General features: G+C 46.3%; 1 protein-coding gene across 6 annotated transcripts in view; it reads right to left on the bottom strand.

The window, feature by feature from the left end:
* CMTR1 (cap methyltransferase 1) overlaps positions 1-12,181 on the bottom strand; it is a 60,054-nt gene that overhangs the window by 27,374 nt on the left and 20,499 nt on the right. For 5 of the 6 annotated variants that reach the window (XR_004352179.1, XM_032648502.1, XM_032648504.1 and 2 more), the window contains exons 7-13: positions 11,688-11,782; positions 11,497-11,569; positions 6,277-6,475; positions 5,396-5,514; positions 3,273-3,369; positions 2,818-2,950; positions 1,955-2,134 (exon numbers count right to left, since the gene is read on the bottom strand). Coding sequence is in view for 5 of the 6 variants with exons in the window: in XM_032648502.1 (XP_032504393.1) it covers positions 1,955-2,134; positions 2,818-2,950; positions 3,273-3,369; positions 5,396-5,514; positions 6,277-6,475; positions 11,497-11,569; positions 11,688-11,782 (896 nt within the window). In the remaining variant the exon portion in view is untranslated. The remainder of the gene's footprint in view (positions 1-1,954; positions 2,135-2,817; positions 2,951-3,272; positions 3,370-5,395; positions 5,515-6,276; positions 6,476-11,496; positions 11,570-11,687; positions 11,783-12,181) is intronic. The other variant, XM_032648505.1, reaches the window with a different exon arrangement.

Genomic DNA, 12,181 nt, shown 5'->3' with positions numbered 1-12,181 from the left:
GCGCCACAACTACTGAGCCTGTGCTCTAGAGGCCACAGCCACAACTACTGAGCCCACGTGCTGCAACTACTGAAGCCCGTGTGCCTAGAGCCCGTGCTCCACAACAAGAGAAGCCACCGCAATGAGAAGCCCGCGCACGGCAATGAAGAGTAGCCCCCACTTGCTGAAACCAGAGAAAGCCTGTGCGTAGCAACGAAGACCCAACACAGCCAAAAACAAATTTAAAAAACAAACAAAAAAAAGACAGTATGGTACTGGCACAAAAACAGAAATATAGATCAATGGAACAGGCTAGAAAGCCCAGAGATAAACCCACGCACATATGGTCACCTTATTTTTGATAAGGGAGGCAAGAATATACAATGGACAAAAGACAGCCTCTTCAATAAGTGGTGCTGGGAAAACTGGACAGCTACATGTAAAAGAATGAAATTAGAACACTCTCTAACACCATACACAAAAATAAACTCAAAATGGATTAAAGACCTAAATGTAAGGCCAGACACTATAAAACTCTTAGAGGAAAACATAGGCAGAACACTTATGACATAAATCACAGCAAGGTCCTTTTGGACCTACCCCCTAGAGAAATGGAAATAAGAAAAAAAATAAACAAATGGGACCTAATGAAACTTAAAAGCTTCTGCACAGCAAAGGAAACCATAAACAAGATGAAAAGACAACCCTCAGAACGGGAGAAAATATTTGCAAATGAAGCAACTGACAAAGGATTAATCTCCAAAATTTACAAGTAGCTCATGCAGATCAATATCAAAAAAACAAACAACCCAATTCAAAAATGGGCAGAAGACCTAAATAGACGTTTCTCCAAAGAAGATATACAGATTGCCAACAAACACATGAAAGAATGCTCAACATCATTAATCATTAGAGAAATGCAAATCAAAACTACAATGAGGTATCACCTCACACCAGTCAGAATGTCCATAATCCAAAAATCTACAAACAATAAAAGCTGGAGAGGGTGTGGAGAAAAGGGAACCCTCTTGCACTGTTGGTGGGAATGTAAATTGATACAGCCACTATGGAGAACAGTATGGAGGTTCCTTTAAAAACTAAAAATAGAACTATCATATGACCCAGCAATCCCCCTACTGGGCATATACCCTGAGAAAACCGTAATTCAAAAAGAATCATGTACCACAATGTCCACTGCAGCTCTATTTACAATAGCCAGGACATGGAAGGAACTTCTCTGGGAGACTTGGGATTGTACTCTTAGAAATGACCTTTACAACACCTGTTTGGCTCCCCTAAGAAAGCACTTCTATTGATTCATTGCCACTATACAACTCTCCAACCTATCTAGAAAACTGTTCAATAAGGCTTGCCCACTTAGCAAACTGAGCCAACTGTCACAACTTTAAATTATCACCACTAATGGGGAAGGGGAAAACAATTAATGAAGGTTAAAAAAAAAACAAAAACCAGCATTCACATGGCCTATTTGGGGAACTCATGGACTGGCAAAAGCTTTGGTAACAGAAATTTCCAAATCATGTTATATACTTGCTTTCCAGCCGTCTCTTGCTTCCAACCAGGGGACTTCATAGGGCAACAAACTATGATGGCCTTTTACAAATGGAAGCAATTAAAGGGAAATTACTCCTTCCTCTGAGGACACAGAACAAGTCTGCTCTCTGTCAGGTTTCACTATCATACTCAGGCATACCTTGGGCAGGGGTATGCCAGCCAGGCTCCCACTGGCCACCCTTGTGGCAGGGCATGGGAGCAGGATGAAAGTCCTCAAGGTACCCAAAGTCCCAGGGAGCCCTGGAATGAGCAGACCAATCCCAGTTACCAATTTTTCAAAATTCACAAAGTGATACCAAGAGCTGGTCATTCAGTCCTTCATTCTCTGGTCTTTCTTGATAGCCCAGTGGTGCCAGCAAAAAAAAAAGAAACAAAGAAAAAAACACATTGATTTGCTTACCTTTCATTGGACCGTATCACGTAGTCAGTAAATTCATGGTCTCCCTTGATCACCTCCAAGGGGACCACAAGGTTGACGTCGGAATCGGTGTTCCGCAGCTGGTTGAGTTTAATATTGACTGAGAAGAGGTAATCCCGCACGTCATCGATGCCCACCTTCAGGCCCTTGCACACCACATACCTGGCAGGAGATACCCTGTCACTCCACTGAGCAAGGGCTTCCCTCACTTTTCCCTTCCCCAATCCCCTTGCTGAGTCGTGAAGCTCTTGTCTATGCACAAAGAACAGCACAGTCTGTGTGTTGCAAAGTTCACCTCAAATCCTTTCTTTTTATGTTGGGCTGTATTTCTACTCTCTATGGCTGTGGTTCCCACCTGCCCTGTGCCAGGTTGGCTGCATCATCGTCACCTGGGAAGTCTGTTAAGTTAAAGACAATCAGACTCTCCAGGGACAGGGCCCAGAAATCTGTGTTTTTAACAAGCAACTTAGAAATTCGGATTGGCCACATCTTCTCTCACATCGTGTATGGACACTGTGTCCCACCTGGGATGCCAACAGTGACTCTGGTTAGTGGCCCACTTAGTCCCTCCAGGTGACCGTTCTATTGATCTCCTTCTCCCTCCCAGAGAAGCCAAGGGTTGCCCACGTAAGTGTGGTGAATAAGGTTTGTGGAAAAGGAGGCAGAGGCTGACGGGTACATTGAAGAACCATTAAAATCCAAATCCTGACTCCTCTTGGCTCCAATCACTTTTTTTAAGTCAAGGTTTTTAATGTAGCTTGAGTGGTCATGCCAGAGATGCACCAGGATTTGCTGTTCTGACATTTAGCCAACTAGTCTGATTAAAATGGACAGGAAAGCCTCACCTCTCTGAGTTGGCAGGACGGCTGGTGACCGGCTTAAAGAGACATACTCGTTCAAAGCAGCAGTACAGCAGGTAGATGAGCCCCACACTGAAAGGTGTGAAGAGGTCAAAGGTTTTACAGATGAAGTGGCCTCCTAGATGAGAGAGAAAACACCAGTAGCAGTCAGCAGCTTCCATTCCACAAGGTGGGTAAGACAGTCTCAGGGAGTATGACGAAGTCAGGGACCCAGCAGCTGGGTCCATTAAAGTCACAGGCAATATAAGGGAAAGACTCAGTTTTAGAGGGGACTTTGGGGATTCTATGGCACTTTTTCCCCTAAATTCCTCATTCAGCCACCTGTCACCTAATATAAGCAGATTGTTTTTTAACTTCCAAGCCAACCCCTATACATGCTCTTGTCCAACAGGGCCTCTAAGAGGTGGGTCCGGGTGGGGAGACAGCAGAGGCAGTGTCACCTGTCCGGACAACGGACAGCGCCATGAGGAACTGACAGAGCAGCAGCTGTTTGCTGAGGATCTCCTGCAGGTTCTCCTGTCCCTCCACTGAGAAACCCTGAAATGAGAGCACAAGGATCAGGGTAGAAAACAGAAGTGATAAGGACTGAAAAGAGTACCCCTACCTCATCTTCTGTGAGATTTCTTGAAGTGTTTTCATTGATCTCCACCATCTGACTGATAAAGATACAGCTTGGTGTTTAGATTCTTCGGCGTGGTCACATGGCTCACTGTGGTGAAGACAGCAGCTGGGACCCAGGCCTGACTACTGAGCCAGTGCTGTTTTCCTGCTCTATCACTCCCGGGGATGGAACCAAGTCTGCTCCTCCAAGGAGATGGTCCAGAAAATTTTAAAACTCACGTGGGAATCCAAGGGAAGAGTACGGCAGAACAGAGTCAAAATACGCTAGTCACAGGCCAACTACAAGATAGGAAACTAAATGCCCTGGTGAATCCAGTGAGACCCAGGGAGTACATGTGGCCTGAAACTCTGCAATGGGCTTGCTCAGTTGTGGGCTGACCACCGAACAGGCCCCAATCTGGTGACAGGAGAAAAGTTAGCATCACTCTGACAGTCACAGTAATCTCTTTCTCTGTGGACCAAGGATTTATTCACAAAACCCCCTTTTCCTGTCCCAAGACCATGGAGCCTCTCCCTGCAGCTGGCAGTGTCTCTGGCCGGGGTGTTTGTTCAAAGAATGTACACTGCTATTCTTGGAGTGGTCTCCCTCTCTGTGAGATCCCAGCAGGGGGCAGACAGCCATGCTCACACAGAAGTGAAGGAGGCCAGGGGCTGTGATAGGAAGAGAGGGGAGTTGTTGTTTAATGGGTACAGAGTTTCAATTTTGCAAAATGAAAAGGGTTTGGAGATCTGTCTCACAATAGTGTGAATATACTTAACACTACTGAACTGTAAACTTAAAAACGGTTGCAATGGTAAATTTTACGTTATGTGTTTTTCATCACAATAATTAAGAAAAGTAAAGAGGCTGGCCTCCATTAAGCTGGGCCCAGCCTGGCCAGGTCTCCAGAATCAAAAATGTTTAGCAACGTCTTCCAGATTTACAGATGCTTCTTAAAATGCATGTCTGTTTATAGGGGAAACAGACAAACAAATAAATCAGCCACAAAGGTCACCAGTCTAAGCTGCCTAAGCCAGAAAGACAATCCTTGAGTTTGCCACTCTAGCTGACAAACTGCAAGGCTGCCTGCCTCCCAAGCACTATCAGATCCCTCAAGCACAAGTGAAGCAGCCCCTCCCTCCCCTCCACCCAAGCCTGTCTATCTGTTGTCCCCTGCTGTGCACAAAGCTTTGGTGAGCGAGGTGCATGTTCAGATCCTGTGCTGATATCCTAAACATTTCTTCACCTCTCCACAGGGCTACTGCTTGAAAGGCTACCCAAGGGGCTCCAGAGGCTCTTCTCAACTCTGGCCATGTGACCCTGGTGCAACTGCGACTTCTCTGACCCTCCTCTACACTAATTCGTGGCTCATTCCAGAAAAGACTACCTGCAGCATCAGATTACTAGGTGAGAAAGCTGCAGGGGACTTGCCTCTATACATCAAATACCTGCCCAAGAAACAGGCGACGTGAATATTCACTGTAGCCCAGTGACTGACCGAGCCTCCTGTGGAGTCCCGGAGGACTCCTTTGAGCTGCTGCCTTCGGTTATACGGTCACCTATTAGCCCATCCAGAGGCTTAGGAGCGGCCATGTGTAGACAGCCTCTACCAGGAGCAGCACCCAGGTGACAAATGACGGGAATGTTCTTCCCGGTCAGCTCTGCCTAGCTCATCTTAGTCATGGCCCTCCTCTCACCATGTCTCATAGCCAACCAAGGCCCTTTGAAGAAGTGAGCTGAGAAGGTCCACTTGCTCCAAGCAAAGATGCCCACAACATCACAGCCTTGACAAAGTTACCACTGAAAAGATGCACGAAAAGAATAAAAACATACATCACACATCCCTACTATCTGCCCTTCCAGGGCAGCTAAAGGACCAAACCAAAACAAACAAAACCAATTTTCAAGCCTCTAACATGATAAATCCCTAAAGCATCACCCTATGAAGAGCAGGTCACCTACCCCATCAGCCATCAGAAAGTGGACACCCTTGCGATCTGTGTTATCCAGGACAAAATTCCGAAAAGCAGTGATGTTCTCCGGGCGGGTGATGTCTCCATCTCCATCGATCCCACCCTCACCTGACAAGACACAAGATTCACATTTAGCTCATATGCCCTGTGCATCCCTGGAGCTGGGACACAAGCTCTCTGGGGATGTGAACACAGGTACCAGGTGTACCTCGAGGCCCAGGAGAAAAGCCCCTGTGAGGAGCAACTCACTGAAGGACCCATCATACAAGGCTGCCTTGCAGTGATGGACAGGAGGCAAAAAGAGTGCCCTGCTATAATAAAGCAGAGTTCAGAAGGAGCTGACCAGCCAAGCATCATCAACTGAAACAGAAGGTCTTCATATTCAAGATCAAAGTTGTGTTTAAAGCACCTACATTTAGGAACCAATATCAACTTCTTAATAAGAACTGTTAACAAAGGACTTAGGATTTGCTGCCAAATCACGAAAAGCGAGCCAGAGTGGAGGGAACTGCTGGAGGGCTGCTGAGCTGGCTGGAGATGGGTGTGGGTTTGTATGTGTTAATAACCCTGCCAGTTCTCAGCCGGAGATCAGGCAGTTTCATTATCTCCTGTCACCACAAGAGAAGAAAGGAGGAATTAATATGGCTCTGGTGAGAGTTTGCTTAGTGGAGTATTTAACCTGTACCCACAGGCCTGGGGCAAAAAGGGACAGTCTAGAGGGAACCGAGACCTTCATGACATTGGCTGGGAACCCCAGACTCAGAGACCTGGTAAAGAAAACATGGCAAGTGGATAATAACTACTTCTGACCTAAAGTCTCCAAAGAGAACTGCCTCTCATAGCCCCTGCTACCCTCCTCCACGTCCCTACCATAGTAGGGTTCGAAGAGTTCACTGGAGGCCGAGTAGAAGTCTTCCAGCTTAAAATCGTTAGGACCCTTCAGAGTCATTCCAAAGCCCTTTGCGTGCCACTTCTTCCTCCACAGCACATACTCTGAGAAGCCACCTGGGCCTGCACAGACGTCAGCAAAGTATAGAAGCTCAGCTTCCCGGTCCTTCACCAGTGGTTTCTGCAAAGGCAAGTGGAAGTCAGGGGAGGAAGGGAAAAAAGATGGCTAAATGGGGAGCAGGAAAGAGAAGGCAGGGGGAGTAAAATAAGCCTTTCAGCAAGCACAATGCAGAGTTCCTGCGGCCAGAGCCACAAGCGCCCGGAAATGTGTCCTCTGTGATCATTGCCCTCCAAAGTTTTTGCCCATCCCCACCTCAAACACCCCTGATGCCTTTCAACCCACCAGGCCTAGCTCAGACTCCTAATAAAAACATCTTAATGGGCATCTAAGTGTGCATTTTTTATTTCTCAGCATCTTTTCCTCAGCATTATTTCTCAGCATCATATCCTGCCTTACAAGAGTCCCACTGAGCAGAATATTCTAACCCCACATTACAGATAGGGAAAAAGAGACCCCAAGACACAAAGCAACTTGTTCAGACAGTCCGCAGCAAAGCTAAATCAGAATCCCATCAGCCTGACCATTAGATGCAGGCCTTCCTGTCCAACCAAAGTCTGAGGGGCTCTCACATCACCCCCTCTCAGCCACAGGGCCTATCTTTCCAGATCATAGCCTCTGCTTCCCTTCTCCCCTACCTCCGAGGCTCTCCCTTTTTCTTCCAATTAACTTTTTATCATGGAATAATTTTAGATTTATAGATAAGCTGTAAGAATAAAGTTCGCATATACCCTTCACCCAGTTTTATTAACATCTTACATTGTCATCTGTCAAAATTAAGAAACTGACACAGGTACATTACTATTAACTAAAGTCCAAACTTGATTCAGATCTCACTAGAGCCCTTGTTCTGTTCCATGACCCCATCCAAGATACCACAGTGCATTGAGTCTCCTCCTTTTTAGCACCCCCTCCCTCTCCTGCCTTTGCTCCTCTGCTAGCCACGGCCTGGGTGGTGCATAGCTGGGAGCTGACAAGGTAGAGAGAACAGGAGACAGTGGTGTGCAGCTTCCGGGCAGCCATCAGAGCACCCACCCACCTAAGGAATAACTAAATTACAATAATCATTTGTATTTTTATTGGATTATAGTTTTGGCCACTTGAGTGGCTTTAACTCTTAATCTAAAATGTTGGGAGTTCCCTGGTGGCCTAATAGGATTCCCGGTTTTCGCTGCTGTGGCCCAGGTTTGATCCCTGGTCGGGGAACTTAATCCTGCAAGCTATGCAGCACGGCCAAATAAATAAATAAAATAAAATGTATGCTGCATGCAGACCTAGATTGTGTGTTTACACTTCTCTTCTACACACCTGGGCCCTAGATGATGAGTTCTACTTGTCCCAACCCTCCACAGCAGAGAGGATAAACCATCGGCACTGGTGACAAGAGGTTGAGTTCTAGAGGGGGTGACTGCAGGGGACCCTCATGAACATCCAGCAGAAAGGGGCTAAGGCAGCTCAGCCTTCTCTCTCTACAGGTTTGGCATGGCTAGGTGCTTGTCCAGAGCTCTGTTAACTGCTAGATAAAGATCAGAAAGGTTCAAGGGAAACAGTTATAAGAAAGAAATGGAAATACTGATGCTCACGATCCAGTCACTTTCTAGGTGACAAGGGCCTTGCCTCTGATGATGGTTATCTACCTTTATCAAAACAGTGAAAAAGTCTCAGGAGAAAGATTTTAGCTAAAAATAAACTTCATCATCCTGTGACAAGCCCATTCAGCATGCTTGGATATATCAGTTCTTTCTCCCCTACCCCTGCCACCCCACCCTAGCATACTTTTGTTCCTGAGCCATCAGTTTTCATATTTTTGGATTATATTCATTTGCACACACAAAGAAAGACCTAATGGCATTTGCCGAGAATATTACGCGGCACTTCCCAGGCTGCAACGTGGTAGTGAGGCAGGGGTCACAATTTTAAGGCTTGCACATGCTAGAAAGAGTGAAAACATTGTTCCTCACCACTGGCCATGTCCTAGCCCCAGGCTCCAGCCTCTCTGGGTGAGCAGATGGCCCAAAGGAAGACTGGGAGAAGGAAGGGGAATGAATCAATGAAAGCATCTCACCTTCAAGAAGAGGGCATAAATATGATCTGTTCTGTGATTTCAAGATGTGTCATACCCTCACAGGCCACAGCCAGAAGGTCCTTTCATAGAAAGGACATCTGGGATTCTCACCTCTGCCATTTACTGGCTGTGCAGTCAAAGGCAAGTCCGTAACTTATGTCTTTAAGCTCGAGCTTCCTCAACTGTAAACTGGGACTAATGCAGATTATTTTTTAAGGCTATTAGAGGATTAAATGAAGTACTGTATGTCAAAGACCTTTAGAAACTGTACAACACTAAACAAATGTAAGATAACATTATATTCAACTAGATCACCCTCCTTAGAGTCAAAACTCTGGTCCCTTCCATCCTTTCGTCTTTGCAATACCTAGCACTGTGCTCCACATGCAGTGGGCACTTTGTAAGTGCTGTCTAATTTCTTCTAAGACAGCACTGAAACTTAAAGATCTACATTCAGTTTTTGTCTCCTGTTACACTTCACAGCCAATGTTTTCTTACCTCAACAATAACCCCAAGCACACAAGTCCCTCACATAACGTTTTGGTTTATAATATGCTTCCGTATACCCAAACAATCTAAATTCCCTTCTTTCCCTTGTCCCTTCCAATTCTTGTTTATGATTTCTTTATTTCCCTACCCTAGCCTCTTTTCTCCTTTTTCCACAACTTGCAGAAGCAGAAACACACTGAAAAACCTCAGAGACCCTCCCTCTGGCTTCCCACCTCCAACCTCCTCACACTTTCCCAAGCTTCAAGTTCTCCACACTCTTATTCTGTAATTTGCCTGATCCAAGAGCCACTGAGACCCTGGCCAACCTGGGCATGTGCCTGGGGCTTCCACCTCTCCCAGCTCTGCTGGGAGTGCTCTAGAGTGTCTCGCCTGAAAAACACACCAAGCCTGCCGGGCTTGGCTGTCACTCTGGTCCTTGGGGGAAAACAGAGGTGAAAAGAGAGAAGAAAACACTAGGAGCTGAAGAGAAATCACTTTTTATAGTGTAGTGCAGAACATCTCTGAAAGGGCAATTCTCCATGGCCAATATCAATCAATTCAAGTCAAGGAGCTGCCTGAAGCATCACAAACATGGCTGCCTTTTCCTATGTAACTAATATCTCCACCCTCGACCTCAATGGGACAACCCTGATGCCTACTTCATTTTCCTGACAGTGAAAGAAAATAACCAGATACCAGCTGCTGGAGGCGTTTAACATTCAAAAGCCCAAAGTGATGCTGTGACTTCCCAGCAGCTTGACAGAGTTCCTTTGCCAGGCAGGGGTTTAAAAGAAATCATTTGGAGCTCAAAAAATTAAATCAACATTATATCAACCTAATTTTCTCAAGATGCTAATTCCAAGAGCTGTTTTGTGCAGCTTGCTGGTACTGTAAAATGGGGAGGGAGACCTGGGAGAGAAAAATAACTAAAGACTGGAGGGGTCCACCTACCAGTTTCGCCAGCACTGAAGAAGTAGTCAGGGTGAAGCCGAATCATTAAAGAACTTGGAAAACAAGTTTCTTTAAGCAGTGGATAATCGGGGCCTAGTAGAAGGAGGGTGAGTGAAGCAGAAACAGGTTCGGGAACAGCTGGCTCCTGGCCCCTTCACTGTCAGAGAGAACTAACTTTCTAGGACTGGGTAAAAATGCTTTGAAACCCTGAAGGGAATGTTAGAATGAAATTTCCTTTTTTCTTTCTCTATCATTATGGAGGGTCTGTGTTCAGAAAAATGACATGTAGCAAAGTAGAAAATCATTTTGCTCTACCACTTCTTGAGAAGGGCCAAAGACTGGTAATTATGATCCCACATAAAACTTGTTCAGAGAGGCAGAAAGGGAAAGGGGCCATGTTTGAAATCACAGATTTTAGAGCTGGAACAAATCTTAATAGTCTTTTGGTCCTACCCCAGCCCTCGGCAGGTTAGTAGGGCTAATTTCAGAGATGAGGCAGCTGAGACACAAAGAAGGTATGAACCTAAGTGACACCACCTGCGACTAAGTGCTGCACTCCATGCCCGCCCTCAACCCTCACTGAACACAGCCTAGGTCTTCAGACACAATATTGATTTTAAATAGACCAGTGAAAGAACCCAGATACCCACATTTCACTCAACACTCAAACATTTCCCAGAGTACTGCCCTCTCATACCAGAAACAGCAACCAAATCAGATGATGTCACAAGTTTCAATTTGGAACACTCACTGTAAGGACTGTATACAGTCATCCCACAGTATCTGCAGGGGATTGGTTTCAGGACCCCTGCAGCCACCAAAATCTGCAGATGCTCAAGTCCTTTATATAAAATGGCAGTGTACAGTCGGCCCTCTGTATTGGTGGATGCAGAACCTACAGACACGGAGGGCTGACTGTACTCAGACTCTACCTCATCCATGGCAGGAAGAAAGCAGGGGAAAGCTCCTTGGTGGCAACTGGCCTCCACACATCAATGAGCACAGAAAGGCTTTACAAACCCCCAACGCTGTACCCTTATCAGCTCTCAAGTCCACCAGAATTTCCAGAACACAAGCACCACAGGGAAAGGGGTCACATCTATCTCCTTCAAAATTATATTCCTGGTACTGTGCCTGGCACAATGTAGGGGTTTTGATAAATACACGTTTAATGAATGCAGGAGGGAGGCCTGTGTTCTATCTAGCTCATGGCCTCATCTCCCTGCTCCCTAGGCCTATAGATGCACAGCTGCTGATTTTGTCAGGAATGCCCCTTCTCCACCCCTGCAAGCCCTGCTGCCTCCACTCAGAGTGAGCAGCAGGGTCTGCAGAGTTGGGGGGTGGGACTCAGGGCCTGAAGCCCTAGAGACAACTGCTTACTGGGGCACTCCTGGGACCACAGGGAAGCACTGTGGAACCCTACCTGAAGAGCTCAAAGCAAAACATATCTCTTTCACAAAATACATCTCTATCACCTAGCAGGAATACTCTCCTAGCACTGCACAAATGGCAATTTCTGAACCACTGAAGCTCGAGCTCATTTGGCACTATGAATTCAGAAGCAAAATCTTGTTCTCACCCCATAAGAGTCCCTCGGATTTGTAAACATGCGATCGAACACAAAATCCATGTTAGCCATCTTCATTGCCGCCCTGCAACAAAGCAAGACAGAAAAGTGTGCCTCAGTACCAGACATATGGAGAGCTAAGGCTCAAATGAAAAGGTAGAGCAGTGTACATCGGGGTGGGGGGGAAGGAAATGTCAGCAAACCTGTTTAGGAAGAAGACTCCTCGGATCATCTCGTAGGGATTGGCCCGGGTCCGAGCTCGCCGCATCTCCTCCCCATCCAGGACATCAAACACATTCTGCCCAGAGAGAATCAGAACCTAAAGGTGAGCATCACCCTTTGGGATGAAACAGGTGTCTTAATGAGCTTGAGGGGCCTGATTCACAGCCCTCTGAAGAGCTAGGCTCCTGCCGTATCCCAGTTCTGAAATGACCAGATATGGGACCCTAGACAAGTCACTCTATCACTGACCCTCAACTACCTCACCTGTAAAATGGTACAAAATAAAAGGGAAGTAAGCATGTGCCTGGCACACGGTAAGTGGTTAATAAATGGCACGGAGTCACCTCCTGGCGCTGGTAATCCTCATAACAAATCTGCTTATCCACCCCAGCAGCAACCTCCCAAGGGACCAGAGTTCTGATATGAAGGGTACCCAGAGAGAGGGTAGACAAACCAAGACCAGAGTTTTCTGAGG

This window comes from Phocoena sinus, chromosome 11 (genome assembly GCF_008692025.1).
Source record: "Phocoena sinus isolate mPhoSin1 chromosome 11, mPhoSin1.pri, whole genome shotgun sequence".
NCBI classification, from domain to species: domain Eukaryota; kingdom Metazoa; phylum Chordata; class Mammalia; order Artiodactyla; family Phocoenidae; genus Phocoena; species Phocoena sinus.
This window is presented reverse-complemented; position numbering and strand designations above follow the sequence as displayed.